At 45.8% G+C, this 17,854-nt stretch overlaps 1 protein-coding gene and 1 pseudogene across 2 annotated transcripts; both read left to right on the top strand.

The window, feature by feature from the left end:
• Positions 1-741: 741 nt before the first annotated feature.
• On the top strand, positions 742-3,523 carry LOC127292579 (dihydroceramide fatty acyl 2-hydroxylase FAH1). Of its 2 annotated transcripts, none has more exons than XM_051322002.1 (7): positions 742-933; positions 1,643-1,718; positions 2,008-2,100; positions 2,189-2,385; positions 2,470-2,575; positions 2,680-2,826; positions 2,925-3,523. In XM_051322002.1, exons 2-7 carry the CDS (start codon positions 1,668-1,670, stop codon positions 3,042-3,044), a joined length of 714 nt encoding a protein of 237 aa, XP_051177962.1. In that variant the 5' UTR covers positions 742-933; positions 1,643-1,667; the 3' UTR covers positions 3,045-3,523. The 2 variants fall into 2 exon arrangements, with proteins under 2 accessions (XP_051177962.1, XP_051177963.1); XM_051322003.2 differs by lacking the exon at positions 742-933 and adding an exon at positions 1,493-1,532.
• Positions 3,524-14,308: 10,785 nt separating this feature from the next.
• LOC139838953 (protein FAR1-RELATED SEQUENCE 5-like) lies at positions 14,309-15,929 on the top strand (annotated as a pseudogene).
• Positions 15,930-17,854: the final 1,925 nt, after the last annotated feature.

The following is a 17,854-nucleotide window of genomic DNA, read 5'->3' as shown; positions in this document are numbered from 1 at the left end:
TTAGACAGATGGTATGTAATACTCTTCCATGTCATATATAGACAATGATGTTGATAGCGTATACAATAATATGTAGGTAAGTTATCTATTTTTAGCCATAACTATATGTAAGTATAAATTACAAACAACTTTCATATAATAATAAAAATATTGTCTGCAAGAAGAAGCCTACAGAGTGTCTAAAACTTTACAGACAGCTTTCCTCTCTCTCTTCATTCTTGTTCCTCCACATCACCAAAATCACCTATAAGGGCATGTACAACGCAACGCTTAATTTGAGGCACTAGGGAATAAATCCCAGCATGCAGTTACCAAGCGAATCCCAGCCTTTTTTCCAGCATCGACGCAAAGAATGGAGGCGGGCGCCTGAGAATAACGTACGAAAAACTTGGCTTAGCTACCGACGCTTCAGCATGGCCAGGATTTGACTTTTTAAGCGCCTTTGTAAGCGCTTGGCAATGTACATGCCCTAACTATCCCTCACAGATAGCTAAGTCATCAACATTGTACTTGCTCTAACGGCGATGGCGTCCACTTAGTTTCTTTTAATTTTAGTGGATTACCAATCAAACACTCAGTATCCTGGTGATTAAACTGATTAATTCACATTCTGACTGTCCACATCACACTGGCACAGCCCGACGCTAAGCTGGCAGGCGGGTCCCACTGCTTCCCCACTCCCTCCCCGTCCCTATTTGAGAGAGCGAGAGGGCTTAGCGGACGAATAACTGTAGATCCGCCCCCGAGAAACCACCGAATCGCAAAACTAACATAGCTCAGACGCCGGCACTCGTTCGTTTTGCAGGAAACTCCTCCTTCCTGTTCTATCGCTCCTCTCCTGCCGTTGCTGCCTTGCCTCGTCGTCTCAGCCAGGGGCTCCTCCTCTTCTCGTGGCGGGGAGAGTCCACAGCCGCCATTGCCGCTGTTTCCGAGGTACTCTCGCCCCGCTCGCCCTTCGATCTTGAATCCGTCTCGTTTCTCTCCGTTTCTCCGCGGCGTTGCGGTAGTTTTGGCATTCTTGGTTTCAGTACGTATTCAGTTCCTTAGATGTAAATTGTGAGGAAAATTTCGGGCTCTTGATGTTGCAAGATGCCAATTCGACGGTAGTGTCCTTCTTGACGCGGCGGCGATGGGTGGAGTTGGATCTAGAGTTGCGAGATTTTAATTTGTGCCTGCATTTCTCACTTCATTTGGCGGTGCGCTTCTGGTCAGATTCGTGTAGACAGGAAAGGCTAATCCTGTAGCGCTGGACTTGTGCCTTACCGAATCCGTGACAGCAGTCTTTGTGGATAGGAATGAGTAGGGACGATTGTAGAGGCTGTCTGCCTCTGCTGCGTGTCATGGGGTCACGTGTGTTGCGTGAATGCGTGATCTTCTGAATGATTGCCAGGGCAAAGAAACGTTATCGTGCTGGTCTGAAGAAAGGTGGCAACTGTGGCGTCCTCTTCAGTGTCCTAGCCGGCTGCTTATTAGTAGTGTGCTGCCGCTACCAACTGTCATCCAAAATTGATTTCGGCGATCACGCAAGTAGTGTAAGGCTTCTGTTGGTTTGTTCTGTGTGGTTGTAGCTTTAGGATCCTGAATTCGCCTCTTGATTGTTCTGGTCAAGTATGTGATGAATTATGTCTACTCTATGTTGCAGCTCTGATTGGGGAAGAGCACAGAAGATGGTTGTCCACGAGTTCACCGTTGATCTCAACAAGCCTCTTGTTTTCCAGGTTTCATTTGCTCTGCCAATGCTCATTCACTCTTGTGATAATTGTTGCAGCAACTGTTCTCAGTAATTTTAACCTTGCCGTGTGCACATTTCCCATTCTTTGTTTCCACTCAAAAGTTTCCATCACTTTCTTCTGACCATCGATTTTCAATTGTGAAACTTTTTGTTTGAGTATATATGTTCTGCTCTTCTCAAAGAGTACGATGTAGTGGTAAAACTATGATTTCAGAAGTTTTAACTAATCTAAAATGGGTTTGTCCTTACAGATTGTGTTCTCTATTTTGATGTAGGTTGGCCATCTCCGGGAACATTACCAGGAATGGGTTCACCAGCCTATCGTCAGCAAAGAAGGCCCACGCTTTTTCAGAAACGATGTCATGGAGGTAATGCTAGCTAATGCACCCCGATATATTAATTCCATTGAGGATTTTGGAAACTCAGCTGTCATAATACAAAAAAATCTTTGTACAGTTCTTGACACTCACGAAATGGTGGGTTGTGCCAGTCATATGGCTACCTGTCGTCTACTGGCTGTTTGCCAAGTCTATTCTGATGGGTCATACTATACGGGAAGTAGTTCTAATGGCCCTATTTGGCGTATTTGTGTGGACATTGATTGAGTATACCTTGCACCGCTTCCTATTCCACATCGAGACGAAAAGCTATTGGTAAGAATTTATCAACCTTGACTTGGTACTGTTTCATTGGAACTTTCCTTCTGCTCAAAGTTTTTTGTTGATGCGACTTTGCAGGTCAAACACAGCACATTACCTTATTCATGGATGCCATCATAAGCACCCGATGGACTCACTCAGACTTGTGTTTCCTCCTGCTGGAACAGCAATTTTGTGTGTGCCGGTAAATCCCTGAATACACGAAAAGGAAATGCTGGCTCGTCGCAATTTGCATCCACAGAACATAACCCATCTAATTGAAGTGATCTTTGTGTTACTTATTTTCAGTTCTGGAACATAGTTGCGTTCTTTGCAACTCCATCCACCACTCCTGCACTATTTGGCGGTGGCCTGTTGGGGTATGTGATGTATGATTGCACCCACTACTACTTGCACCATGGACAACCATCCAAAGATCCAGCAAAGCATCTCAAGGTAAAAAAAAAACATGATTCCACTTAAGGTCAGCACTAAGCTGCCAATAGCTACTATTCCATCAAACCCATTCCTCACAAACTTCACTTGTGCTGCAGCGGTATCACCTTAACCACCATTTCAGAATTCAGGACAAGGGCTTCGGCATCACCTCATCACTCTGGGACGCCATCTTCGGTACTTTGCCTTCATCCAAGATCACTGTGAAGCACAACTGACACGCATAACATATTATTTGCATGGGAAAGTTTAGTAGAGGAGTTGTACATTAAGGTTAGGCATAAAGGTCCTGTTGTCTTTCTGCTTTGGTTCCATGTCTACTCTGTCTGAGTTCCATTGGTTTGCTCATGTCTGTTCTGATTTCTGAATTGAAGATATTTTTTTGATTGCATCAACATTTCATCCCCAGCCAACAAGCTATTCTTGGTAGTCGATTCTATGATCATCTGCATGTTAGGATTCATAGTTATATTCCTTTGTCATCATCTGTCATTGTTTTTTCCCTTGTTTCGTTTCAAGTTCTTCGGTTGTTCAGAGTATGCTGCGAGATGCTCTTTTCTGTGTCCCTGTCATGAGTTGTCTGATGGTATTTGCTGGATATTCTGTCTAGTCTTGAACTCTTAGAAGAGTGCACAAACTTGTACTTGTACATATATGATTCTAACTGAAACCTGGACACGAACGAGGTCTTGAGATATGTGCGTCTGTCTGGGTATAATATTTTCTAGTATTTTCAAAGAAATAAGAAAGGGGTGCATGATCTCGACGACTTAAATCTGAATAAATTCAGAGATTATATCCAAAAACCATAGCATTTTGCAACTCATCAGTGTCCAAATCTCCCTGAGAATAAAGAATCTGCCAATTTCCTCAAACCTTGGTCTGGTTTCTCCTCTCAGGGCAGCTCTTAATTCGGACAGGCCAGCCAAGGTTCCTTCGTGATACTCATGTTTTTCAAATTATTTTTAGTACATCAAAAACCGATGCTCAATGCCATATGTCAATTTGACCAATCTTCAAAATACAAATTGCAAAGCTTATGTCATGCTAAGTTCTTGCGAACAGTCCTCCATTCGTAAACCAGGCCATTTAGTATTTCAAAAGTAACAAACCAACATAGAAGACCCCACAACTGCAAATTATTAACGAAAACTGGATAGTTCATAACATAACAAACAAATTTTATATAGTTGGACAAGAGAAACCAGAGCTGATACTTGCATAGTTGGTCGGTACACCCATGCTTAACATGCTAACAAACCACTAGCATAACAATGTTTCACAATAAAAGTTTACAACATACAAGTTTTATATAGTTGAACAAGAGAAACCAGAGCTTATACTTGCATAGTTGGTCAGTATACACATACTTAACATGTTATCAAATCACCAGCATAACAATGTTTCACAAAATAATTAAGTTAATGAAAGACACGAATAACTGGTTGCCATAAGCTCGTAAACTAGAGCTGACATACGTCTTACATAGTAGATCTCATATGTCAAAGCTGGAGATCCAGCTTCTCCTTGACAAGGAGGGACCAAGCAACAACGACTTCCACCTCACACTTGACTAGAAAACATGATGCCTTGCTTGTTTGGCAGTACTCTTGGACAGGGAACTCGACATGGCTCCACGGACCACCAAGTCTCGATTTGGCTTGTATGATGACTTTCAGTGTTGATTGCAGTTGGGCAGAAACAACATTCCTTGCGAGAGCAAAGTAGCCATCTGATCCAACGGGGCTTCTTTTCACATCATCAAGAGAGGAACAATTAAGCAACTCCATATGGCTACGAGCGGGGTCATATGCGTCGGACAAGGAGCAGGAAATCCGGCATCCATATCTAGAAGGCCACGAGCCTGCGACAAGGTGGACGCCCACGATAGTGGCCTGGAATGCTCTAGGAAGCACCTCGAGGCTTAACTCTGCTGCACAAGGATAGCCTCTGAACATAGGGGTGGTATCCAACGCGCTGCGCCAAGTGTAGGTGTTATAGAACGACGCTCTATCCTGGCGCTCCTCCGCTCCAGGATACTTTATGTTTAGCTCAACTTCAAACGTAACATGGTTGGCGGCCACAATTGAACGTGACGGGCCAGTCAAGCGCAAAAAAGGATCCTGAAATAAGCGCAACATCATCATTGTTAGTTTATACATAAATTAATTGAAATGCATGAGGGTAAAACTAAGGGGTACGATATTTATGCATACATGTTCAGTGACTAATTGGTAGTCATCCCTGGACCGGTAGAATAGGATGTTGCGGTTATAGTCCACGGTGTCTCTGGCAGCGACGGCGCCATACACTTGGAGCGGCCAGTTGAGGTTAACGTTGAGGTTGGCGATTTTCAAGGAGTAGATCTGCAAGGCGGGGCAGATGGTGGCAGAGTAGGGAGAAATGCGGGGCGTGCAGGGCGTGAAGAGCATCGGGCTCAACGTGGTTATATCATCGGATACACCATGTCTATCCCTTAGACTGCCCCAGATAGATTCCCACTGGGCACGATGAAGTCGCCGCGAAGAAGTCGGATCCTCCGTGGAATAGTTCTGCATGGTCTTGGAGATCATCGCCGCTGCGCGCGACATGAGAAACAGCTGCATCTTGGCCTTCTCGGAGGAGATGGGGATGCCGAAATCCCTCAGCATAGACGCCAGGGATTGGATCCGGTATCGCAGATGATTCGACTCGTGCAGGAGAAGCTCGAAGGAGTCCTGAGGGGTGGTAACGAGGTAGGGAAAACTCACGTCCACCGCTTTGATTTCTTTCGAGGCCAACTCGTCGGGGAGGAGCGACGGCGGGATTGTTGCTGTCCCGTTGGAGTGGGTCTCCATGTAGGCCTTCTTCCCGGCGAGGGTCGCGAAGCCCCGTGACTTGACCTCCCCCCGCAAGAAGTCGTTTTCCCTTCTGAGGATCTCGCGGTTGCGACGGAGAGCGTCGAGCAGCAAGCCTCCGCGATCTTGCGACCTCGCGGACGTGGTGGCCGGCGGAGAAGTGGTCACTCTCGTCGGGATCTCGTCGCCGAAGTCGGCTAGCATTTGCTCATGGCGCGACGAGTAACTCCTGATCCACGCCCTCGTCTCCTCGGAGTCACTCTCCATCTCCTTCAACTTCAAAGATGTTCTGTGGTTACTTTCGAGGGGATTCAGGCTCGCCGTCTACGAGTATAGTCGCCGCCGCTGCTGCCGTATATGAGATTGTTACGGTTTCAACGAAACAGCCGTGTTGGATACTTATACTAACTCCTCACACTCAATTCGCCACGAGCCCAGTAGGCTGGCCCAAGAAACGCCGGGCCGAAGGAACAAAACCCCACCTTCAGCTACGATCGTTGGTTAAACCCTCGGGTGCTACTGTTGGTCAATGTCCGTGTCGGCAAGTGCAGGGCAAGTTGATTCCTCAAGCGAGTGCTGTTGCAAAAGTAATGTTGACACTGCTGTCCAACACTGGAGTAAAAGGAGTAGCACCTGCCATATGCGGGGATAACAATGGTATCAGCTCTGTTTTTCGCTGGTGTCACTGAACCAGCAGAAAAACACTCTCCTCCCGTCGCCCCCTCCAGGCGACCGGGGGAGAGTAACCCTAGATCGCCGCCGCCCCTTCCCTCTCCCTCCACGCTGCTTCACGCTGCTTCTCTGGAGTGGCCGTGGTCCAGGGGTGGCGCCTTCCAGTGTTTCCCCCGGTGGGGGCCCTGGGCTCCAGGGCGGCGGCCCTGGGAGGTGGCGGCGAGGCTGGCTCCACGGCGGACGACGCTCGCGGGTGCTGTACCCTCTGCTTGGCCGCAGGGGCGGCGAGCGGATGGGTGGGGTCGTCCAGGTGGCTTCGGCGCCCTGGCGTCAGATCTGGAGGCCGGCGGCTTGATCTCCTCTCCGCCGCTATCTCTCCGCCAGATCTGGGTGGGGTCGTCCAGGTGGCTTCGGCGCCCTGGCGTCAGATCTGGAGGCCGGCGGCTTGATCTCCTCTCCGCCGCTATCTCTCCGCCAGATCTGGGTGGGGTCGATCTTTGGCCGCCCGATCTGTGGCTGGGGTTCCAGCGCGCATGGGCTCCGCCCACCTGTGGAACCGGGCGAAAGCCCTGGCTGGCTTGTCCAGCCCGACGACGGCGACGCCTACGGGCGTCGTGGTCCTCCCTGGAGGCGTTGTGGGGGTCTCCATCTTCAGGTAGCTTCCCGGGTGAAAACCCTAGGTCCCCCGGGCCGGGCAGCGGCGGCGCCTCGGTGCGTGAGCTTCTTGAAGCCGTTGCCTTGGGACGAGGTGCTCCGTGTGTTTGGCGAGTTGGTCGTGTGTTGCTCGGCGACGCTTGGTGTGGTGCTGGTTCTTGGCCCCTGAGGAAGTTCTTCGGTTCGTCTCTGCAGGCATCCTTTTTGGTGGTTCCTTGGCGTGGTGCTCATGGCGGTGATGCTTGCTGGAGGTCCGGCGCCCACGAGCCTGGGCGAGGGGATAGGGTTCCCCTCCGGAAGCAATCCTGGCATGAGAGATGTCAAGGCCCGGCTCTTCTTCCCCTTCCTGCGTGCAGGCTGCTCCTTCGTCTCGGGCCCTAGATTGGTGTTACTCCTCTGCAACTCCAGTTCGTCCTGTCTTGGAAGCAGGTGGCTTTCTCCGTCTGGGGCAGTTCCTTAGCGACGTCGCGAAGATCGTTGGCAGCAGAGCTTTGGCTAGCTTCCCTGTTCTTCCTTGCTTAGCTCTAGACCTGTCCTTTTTCTTTTACCTGTTCCGTTTCTGTAAGCTGTTTCAGCACCCTTGTACTTCTGCCGTAAGTGGCTTAATTAATTTTAAGCTGGGCTGCAAAGCCTTCTGTTTAAAAAAACCTAGCAACTTTGGAGCCTCTCGCTTGCCGCGACGCCCTTGCTCTAGCCGAGGATCTCGCACTGGTGAAGGTTAATTTATGTTGCATCTGTGATTGTTCGCCGGCGGTTTCAGAAATTAAAGAAGGGCGTGTGGGAGAATATGTATCAATTGTTTCAGATATCACATCCCCAGCTGAACATGTTTGTCATCAAGGAAGATAGCTAGACATTATTCATCTTATGGAGTAGGGCTCCACTGGTGGCTTAGCACGCTTTATTCTGAAAATATCCCTGTAACATTATGATTGTGCAATAAAAATAGCAGGTTTTCTATAAAATACTAAAAAAACCTCTTTTCTCAAAAAAAAATATTTACTATCAAATTAAAATCGGCCAAGTAGTCGCTACACAAATAATATTTTTACAAACCACCTATTAGGATAGTTGGTTTTTCGATAAAGATTGGAATAGTTGGTACACACATATTTAAGAAAAACCACCAAGAGTCGTTAAATGTTAAATGGCCGGTGCACAAATAGTTTGATAGCACAGACAGTCGAACATCTCTATGTTACATAAGTGATACACAAATCTTCAAGGCTCTACCGCTGGGCATTCCACCAAGAGGTCCCGCTTCTCCTTCACAAGTAAGGACCAAGCAATAACGACCTTCACCTTAGTGGTGCCAACTAGACATTCACGCTCACTTGTTTGGCAGTGCTGAGCAGTGAAGTCAAAATTCCAACTTTGAGCAGCACGACCAGATTTCAAGTAGGATCCTACGACAACTTTTAATGTTCCTTGTGATTGCACCGACACAACATTCCTTGAAAGATGAAGATAGCCATTTGATCCTACGTGCACTTCGTTACTGGTAGTGTCACCGCGACAATCAAACAACACAACTTCATCTGCAGCAGCAGCTAAGGAGCAAGCAACTCGGCATCCATATTCAAAAGGCCATTTCCCTTCGACAACGCAAACACCAACGATACTGGCCTGGACCGCTCTAGAAAGCTGCTCAAGTTTTAACACCGCTTTACACAAGCTGTTCTCAAACATGAGAGGGGTACATGTACCATCATACCGCTTGCTAAGACTGATCAATTCTTTATCCTGATACCCTTCTCCCTCTTTTATTCTGAGTTCAACTTCAAAGTCAACATTGTCCAGAGCTACGATTGCACGAGACGGACCAGTCAAACATAAAGAACCCTGCAAGCATCATATCATCAGTACTTCATTGCAATGGATTGGAAAAAAGTGCTTACTTAATTCCAATAGAATATAAAAGCACGAAGAAGAAACAATTAATGGAAACCAAGAGAAAACTGAATACAATACATACGTTTTCACCGAGTTCTTGGTAGTGACTCCCTGACCGAGAAAAGAGAATGTTACTGTTGCGATCCACGGTGTCTCGAGCAGTGACCACCCCATATAGTCTGAGTGGCCATTTCAGTCCTTTTTTTAGTTCGAGAATTTCAATGGAATATATCTGCAAGGTGCTCCCGGTAACACCACAAGAGGATGTGATGGTATCCATTGTATAGTGAGTAAAGTGCATAGGGCTCAATGTACCTGCAAGAAAAAGTAAATCTAATATGAACGAGCAAATTAAGCAAAATATATTCCCTTTACTTATACAAGGAGAAATGAAGCTAAGTGATAAGCTACAATTTGTACACGAGCAAACAAAGGGACTGAAAAACCAATTGATCATCATTCGAATTTTACAACAAGTAACATGTATGTATGCGCCCCTGGTTTTGCTTATATGCCACGACTAACAGCTCTGCAAAATATTCTACTGAGTTTGGTTCTAACACATTTTGAACCCGTTTTCTACAAGCTTAATGGAGTCCCACAGGTACATTCTGCATGACTACTTGTTCACTTAGCAAAGAGACATATTGAACTAATATTTCAAGCAAAAATATGAATACTCCACACTGTAAATCACAAACATTGGAACTGTTAGAAGTGTCTAAATATAACAGTGACTATAGAAGTGCTTACAAATAGAAGCAAAGATCACAAATTACCATGAAACTAATACAGATAGAAAAGTAAAAGCAGCAGGGATTACACTACACTAGGAAGCAGAAGTGAACAACAGTAATAGATTATAGAAATGATCACTTTTAAGAAAAAAGCTAAACGGCAAGACATGCTTGTGAACAGATTTACTGGACATAAACTCTACCTTGAACCACGAAGCAAAAAAGATACAAGACCTGACAACATATTACTTGTGGTCGATGTGTTGAGAATAGAACCACGGAAAACACATTTAATCGACACTGTAAATCATGTACCACTAGACAGCAAAAATAACTTAAGAACCACAGTAATCAGTGTAAAAACAGTGAAATACTAATGAATACCAAGCTACAAAACAAGTCCTAAATGCTATAAGCCTGTAACTGATGTTTCTCTAAACTAATAGAAAAGTTCAGACATAAGAGGATCTCTTTGCCCTTAGAATTTGACCAAACTTACAACTGCCTGCACAATATAATTCGTCAAGATTTGAACTGTAAGACACAGTTCAGACAACACTGTAAGATCTTGCAGTGAATATATGAACTGAAAGTCTAATTATTGAACAAAATAATACAATGACAGCAGACTGAATCTCCTTGTGTTCTGAACCGTAAGTAAGTTCTAAAAAACTGAAAGTCATACGCAGTTGACCGAAGACAGAAAAGCGAGATATCGTGTTTCGCTTACTTATGTCCCTCAAGAGTCAGGGAAACTCATATGCAATTGACTGAAGACAAGACAGGGAACTTCTTTTTTATTTGAGGTAAAGACGGAGAATTTCTAGACAAGCAGAGAGATTAAAGATGCATGTTTCGCTTACTTATGTCTCGGAAGTCGCCGCACCGTGTACTCTTGCAGCCCCATGTGACATTCCAGCTGTCCCGACCGTCCGCGAAGAATTTCCGGTCGATCTCCATCCCCTTTTTGAGATATCCCATTGAGTCTGGGTCAAGGTTGTCCTTCTCTTTCTCCTGGTCCTGGTCCAGTTCCAGGCCTTGGTCCTCGTCCTCGTCCTCGTCCTCGTCCAGGGACGGATACTCCTTCAGTAACTTCTCCATCGCCTTCTGCCTCTGCTTCTCCAACTTCTCGAAGGCCTTGAGCCTCTTCTTGTCGTGCTTCACCATGTCCTTCTGCTTCTGCTCCCATTGCTTAAACTTTGCCATGTTCTCCTTGTTAACCTTCCTAACCCGTTTCCTCTCCTTCTGCACCTCCTTCTCATGGTCCTCCACCTCCTCCTTGGTCACCACTAAGGTCAGCTCGTTCCCGTAATCCAAGGGTCGTCGCAGGAACTCGTGGTAGAAATCCAAGAACGCGTCCTTCTCCTGCACCTCCTCCTCAGCCTGCTCATTATCCTGGGTATCTCTGTACAGGTCCTTGCAGGCGTCCATTAAGCCGGACGTCGAGCTAGCCAGCTCGTCGGCCACGTACGAGGAGGAGGCTGCAGCGGCGCCGTCGGGTCTGACCACAAGATACGCCGCAGACAGCATCCGGTGGCTCAGGTCCTCCGTGTCCTGCAAGACGGAATCCAAGTACCTCCCGAGCTGCTCCTGTGTCGAGGCCGGTTCCTTGTACATCTCCTCCTGTACGTGGGAGGGCGCCGCCGCCGTGTAATCCTTTCCGGCGAACCTGCTGAGTAGGGTCGTGTTCTCTGATCCTGGCCCTCGCCGCTTCTTCCATATGGAGAGCCCCGGGGTGAGGGAGGCGAGCAATTCCCTGCGTTCCCTCCGCAGGGACATGATCTCCTTTACCACGATCGAGACCTCAGACTGCTCCTCGGAGACGGTCTCCATCCCCTGGCTTCAAAGATGCTCTCTGGTTTTTTCGGGGGATTCAGGCTTGCCGTCTACAAGTATACCCGCCGTCTATGTCGTCGCCGCCGCCGCCCTATATGAGATTAGAGTCACACGAAACAGCCGGGTTGTCAGATTACAATTTCTCACGAAACATCCGGGTTGTCAGATTACAATTCCACTTTGCACCGGTTTGTCAGCTGGCTTACGTGTGCCGGTCCGGTTCTTTTGCCGATGTTCGACCTTCTCGATCGTCCCATGCCAATCACCCGCAGGAATAGCGGATCTGCCATGCCTCCCTGGCCAAGCAGTACAACTGCACAAGGTCTTTCCCTGGTGCGCTCAAGGCTATATCACCGTCGCGTCCAGCGCCGCCAAGCTGAAGCCGACGCCCATCTTTAGACTCGCACTCACGATCATCGGCAGAGTCGCTGGCTGCCGGCGCAGCGCTCGCCGCCGGCTACGTGCTTTGTATTTGATTTGAAACTTCAGCTTGGACTTTGGATGCCAAAGTCAATGCCAGTGTCTCCTTTTGTCGACTGACTGCAGAAATTACGACTAAATTTTTCTGTCCTTTATCGAAATCTAAGACAAGATCCCTGAAATCTTATATTTTACGTCTAGAGTAAGGAATTGACCAGACCCTGTTTCCGAGATGATACTACCAATTCAGCTGATGATGGCTGGAGACGAATACCTACAGTTGTGTCTTTTGATTCCTCTCGCTACTTGATAATCTCCTGATGTGTTGACGGTGTGGAGCATCAAGCTGATGACAATGCCCCTGCCTATTTTTTTTAATGTTTCCGTTGTAGAATTTTTCAGTTATGCCACTTAAATATGTATGCATGGCATGGTTTGCTAAACAAAATTGCAGATGGACATTGAGTTTGCTGTTTTAGCTGCTGGCATTGATCAGCGATTGAGGTACCAGCTTATATTGTTTATGTTTAAGCTGTAATTTTTGGTGCGTGAACAATCAGGTCGATTTGACAGTTTGGTTCGATAAATGTTTATGCTTGGTTTATGTGTGATATGTGCAGGTGTGCCAATGTCGAGGCATGGAGAAGCCGGCATGTGTGCGCCGGTGAATGCAGGGAACGGCAGGTTCCTGATGGTCATGTCTATCGACACGTCCATAATGGCATACACCAGCCACATATAGCACCTGTATCACCACGGGCATTCAGAGCACGCTGATGTCGATGTGTCGCCGGACAACAAGGTCAATGCTCCGCCACCACCATCACTATTGGGAACAGTCTTAAGACACCTTTTTGCACGCTCCTTGGCTTGAGGGAAGGAAGCCCAAAGATATCACCCTGCTCATCTTCGCAACTTTAAAAAGAAAATCTTGTAAGGTCAATAAGGTCTTGGAGGATAATGCTTGGGTGCAGAAAATCAATTTGGATGAGAGCTTCACCTTGGAACACCTCTCCCAATTCTTGGAACTATGGGCTAAGTTGCAAGCGGTGCACCTAAATGAGGAAGTGGAAGATCATATCTCTTGGAAGCTTACTGCGATTGGGAAATATTTGGCCAAGTTGTAATTCCTTGGCTCCACTACGTCCTTTTTATATAAGACGGTGTGGAAGGTTGGGCTCCTCCTAAGGCAAAGTTCTTTGCATGGCTTCTCACACAAAATAGAATTTGGACCGCGGACCGTCTACAAAAGCGTGGTTGGCCAAATTGTGGTGGCTGCGTTCTTTGCAAGCAAGTCATGGAATCGGTGTGCCATCTCTTCATGCATTGCCGCTACACCGTACGCCTTTGGAACTACATTAGGAATTGGTTGGGCATTCCCGGAATCCTTCCAAGCCAATGGACGGACCTCTCCACCAAGATGTGGTGTGATCTCATGACAAATCACGGCACTACAAACCGCAAAGCCGCCTCTTCCCTTTTCTTTCTTGTCACATGGGAAATTTGGAATGAGCGGAATGTTAGGTTTTTCACAACAAACATGCACCACCCTTAGTTGTCCTTGACAAAATAAAGGGAGAAGCCTGTTTGTGCGTTGCCGCGGTGCGAAGCGCTAAGGGGAATTATGCCGGGAGAGTAATCTTTTGAATTAACATTTGTAAGGACTATCTTGTCCAAAAAAATTCTACTTAATTAATAGAATGAGGCAAAGCTTTTGCCCCCGTTTCAAAAAAAAAAAACTGTGATAAACTACAAGTGCCATTTAGATCAGACTGAAACACGAAAATCGAAGGTCACATGAAGGATAGCAGGTGATCACTTCCTGAGTTGCACCTGATCTTCACAACAATATCACCATGGACAAGAAATATCGGGGATAAGGGAATATAAGCAATTTGACCAGATAGCGAATATAAGCCACTAGACTCTGCTGCCGTTTGCAACAGTTTAGCTTCAGGCTGAATTCCATACTCCATATACACTACATGTACCCTTCAATATACCTGGTCATATTCATGAGAGAGGACTTTCAGAGCAGGTGATTGGTGCGCACCCATATTTGGATTGTCAATGTTGCATCAACATTCGTGCTATCTCTTTTTCCCCTCTCAAACAACTTCCCATTTTTGCTCTCACATCACACAATATTTGACTTGAAAATTTGTCCATGTATTTGCACCAGAAATACTCGTTACTTTCTGATGATTTGCATCTGAACTGACTGAATAATGATGTCAATTGGTTGAAGTGTCAGACTTGGCGTTGCCACTAATTGAACCTCACTGTTATGATGCTTTGTATCTAAACATAGTGTATAATGATGTCAACCTATTGGAGTGTTACCTTCAAAAAAACCTATTGGATTGTCAGACTTGGTCTTACCACTAATTGATTGTGTGTGTTTGCAATGGCAGATAAATCGGGTGGTGCATGATGGCATCTGACAAGGGCTCGCCTCAAGTTGGTATGACATTCAAAAGTAAAGGAGAGGCTTGGCTTTTTTGGGTTGCATATGGCGGCCGTGCAAGCTTTGAAGTGAGGAAGAGATACACCAATATGAACAAGTCTGATGGTACATTACATTCATGTAGATACGTTTGTGCCAAGGAAGGTGTTCGGAAAAAAGGAGAACGGGAATCCGTTCAAAAGTGTTTTAGAGCTGAAACAAGAACTAAGTGTGGTGCTAAGATGACTATTACATTTGATCGGAGTTCTGGAGTTTTTGAAGTAACACATGTTGATCTTGAACACAATCACCTCCTTCACTTTCCACAAACCCGCCACTTCATGGTGTTCCAAAGGAAAATTTCAGAATTCTAAGCTTTTGAAATCAAAGCTGCGGATGATTCTAGAATTATGCCTAAAGCTGCAAATGAGCTTGCTACTCGTGGATTTGGTGGACCATTCAATCTTGGCTACACTTGCCGTGACCATAGAAATTTTCTACAAACCAAAGTGGCAGAGAGAGTTGAGTTTTGATCAGGCGGGTAGCATGCTAAAGTATTTTCATGACAAAATTGCTGAAAATCCATCATTTCAATATGCTTTGCAGCTGGATTGTGAGAAGCATATAACAAACATTTTCTGGGTTGATGCTAAAATGATGCTAGACTATGCCCACTTTGGTGACATAGTCACATTTGACACTACTTTTGGCACAAACAAGGAATATAGGACATTTGGTGTTTTTCTTGGACTCAATCACTTTAGAGAGACTACTATTTTTGGTGCTACACTGTTATTTGACGAAACATTTGCCTCATTTGAATGGCTCTTCCGTACTTTTCTAGCTGCACATATTGGAAGGCAACCAAGAACAATTTATACCGATCAAGATGCTGCAATGGGAAAGCTATCGAGGTTGTCTTCACGGAATCATACCATGGACTATGTACCTTCCACGTAATGCAAAATGATGTCAAACATCAATCTCCAACTAAGGGTGAAGAGAAAGATGAGGGCGAACAAAAATATGGTGGTGAAGAGAAATAAGAAGATAAAGAACCACATATTCTAACTGATTTTGGTGCTTGTATTATGGACATGAGGACAAGGAAGCATTTGCCAACATGAGGTGTAAAGTGCATAATCAAACTGGGTTAGATAGTATCTACAAGGTAAAAGAAAAATGGGTTGAATGTTTTATGAGAGATGTCTTCAGTTTGGGAGTGAGAAGTACACAACTAAGTGAGAGCTTCAACAATGCATTGAAGAACCACTAGAAATCTGATTTTCATATTATCAGATTTTTGAAGCATTTTGAAACGACAGTGGATGACAAAAGAAACAAGGAGCTAGAAAATGAATTTGAATCAAGGAAAAATATACCAAGAATCAAGATGAGCACACCCCCCCCCCCCCCCCATGTTGGTACAAGCAAGCAAAGTGTACACGCCAATTTTTTGAAGCTTTCCAAAGTGAGTATAAAAGTTCCATGGATGCATGCATTGAAGTATTAGATATAAACAAATATGTGGTTGCTATTGGTAGTTTGCATGGTGATTTAACTTTTATGGATGAGCGCTTAGAGATAGGTGATCTTCTAAACAAATGAACATGTTCTTGTCGAATGTTTGAAAGGACGGGAATATTGTCTGGACATGGGCTGAAAGTTCTAGATATGATGAATATAAAAACATTGCCAACACATTATATCTTGAAGAGATGGACTAGAGAAGCACGCAAAGGGAGTATAATGGACAAGCAAGGAAGGAATGTTGTAGAAAATCCACAACTCGAAGCTATGCTTCGGTACAAGGAACTATCTCACAAGTTTCATACTATGGCACATAATGTGGCCCCATCTACGGAATGTTGTTTGTTGTTAGAAAATGCACTTGATTCCGTTAGTCCAAAGTTGGAGGAAAAACTGAATTCATTCTCTAGTGCTACGAATGAACCAAGTAGCGACAAGGAAAATGCTGACCCAAATGAGCAACAAGCAGAAGAGTTGCTTAGAGCTGCAAGGCTGAAGAAAAAAGAAGTTTAATCCAAAATTTAAAGAGAAAGAAAACTTAGCTTGATAAGATGTGTAAGGGTAAGACGGAGGGCAACTAAACCAACTATTTCAAAATAAGTGAAGTTATGTTCTATCTTGACATGAGATGAAACTGTTTTCATCTATTAATAAACTAACTAGTTAAACTTCTATTGGCAGCAACAAAAGAAAAAATGATGATGTACAACCTCAAGTAGAAGTGAAGAATGATGGCCACAAGAAAGAAGCCAACGTGGAGAGTGACAAGTACAATGTCATCGGGAGTTTTACTCAACTCCTCACAGCTCCTTCTACTTGGGTTTATGATACTCCCTCCGATCCCAAAAAAGTGTCTCACGGTTCATTTTGCAAAACAGACCCTTAAATTTATTCTGTCGTCAACCCGCAATCCAACCTCAGCTCTCGTCGTAACCCGCACCCGCTCCCGCATTCGCCCCCACCCCCCTCCGCTCTTGCTCTCCCTCTACTCTCCTCCACCTTCGGCTCGCCGAGCTCCATACCGCGAAAAGGCTGACTTCATGGTCCAACCCGGTGACAAATCACCAGATCCGGCGTCGGCGAGGTTGGATCCGGTTGCTGTGAGGCCGGACACGCCGGATCCAGTGGCCGCGAGGACGCACCCTCGCTCCTCCCACGGCTGGGCCTTCCTCGCCGTGGCGGACGCGTACGACGCCGGCAGGGAGCTGAAGCAGCTTAATCCGGCGCTCGAGTTCCCGATAACGTCCATGTTGAGCTCGCTCGCCTATCCACGGTTAGCCAGATCCCGACCACATTAGCCAGATCCCGACCACATCTCATCTTGGCCAGAGGAGGTGGTGTGGGAACTGGCCGGAGGAGGAGCTAGCACTTCTATTTGATCGATCCGGCCAGAATCGAGCTGGACCAGATCCGGCAGCAGCGAGCTGGAGTAGATCGAACCGGCCAGAACGTGGAACGACTTTCATGAGGAACGGGTTTTTGTGATTTCGGAAGGGCTTAATTGTAAAACGAAATTATAATAGCCATCGGACACTTTTTTGGGATCGGAGGGAGTAGTGTTTATGGTGGAAATATGTACTAGTGTTCAGATCTTGGTTACATGGTACTTCGGGAGCTAACTATATTCCTTTGGGTGTATTTTGGGGGTTAACTATAGTTTTTTGAGGCCAAGCACAACCAGTGAGGCCTAAATGTATTTTGGCGGGATAAGAATTGTTGTTTCATCGGTAGTACTTGTTGCCACCGAATTCGAAAGATCTGCACTGTCAAATGAAGTGTTTGTGATGTGAACTCTACAATGTTTTCCTCTGTTTTACTTGTGAGTTGCCAATAATTGCAAATATGTAATGGATTTTCCCTTGTAATAGTTGCATTATGCTAACTGTTTTTTGGAGTACTAACAAGTGAAGCTAATGATTTACTGAATTTTTTCCAAAATGCTGCTGAAATCATGCTAAAATGTTGCTGAAATCATGTTTAAATGCAGCTAAAAGTCAAAGTTG

The sequence above is a fragment of the Lolium perenne genome, chromosome 4, assembly GCF_019359855.2.
Source record: "Lolium perenne isolate Kyuss_39 chromosome 4, Kyuss_2.0, whole genome shotgun sequence".
Taxonomy (NCBI): Eukaryota; Viridiplantae; Streptophyta; class Magnoliopsida; order Poales; family Poaceae; genus Lolium; species Lolium perenne.
Note: the sequence above shows the minus strand (reverse complement) of the source record. Positions and strands in the feature narration are given on the sequence as shown.

Bases quoted from the DNA above. Each gene is read 5' to 3' on its own strand.
- LOC127292579 (XM_051322002.1), top strand. From the start codon at position 1,668: ATGGTTGTCCACGAGTTCACCGTTGATCTCAACAAGCCTCTTGTTTTC. The intron at 2,386-2,469 runs GTAAGAATTTAT...GCGACTTTGCAG, and splicing joins ATCGAGACGAAAAGCTATTG to GTCAAACACAGCACATTACC. The intron at 2,827-2,924 runs GTAAAAAAAAAA...CTTGTGCTGCAG, and splicing joins ATCCAGCAAAGCATCTCAAG to CGGTATCACCTTAACCACCA.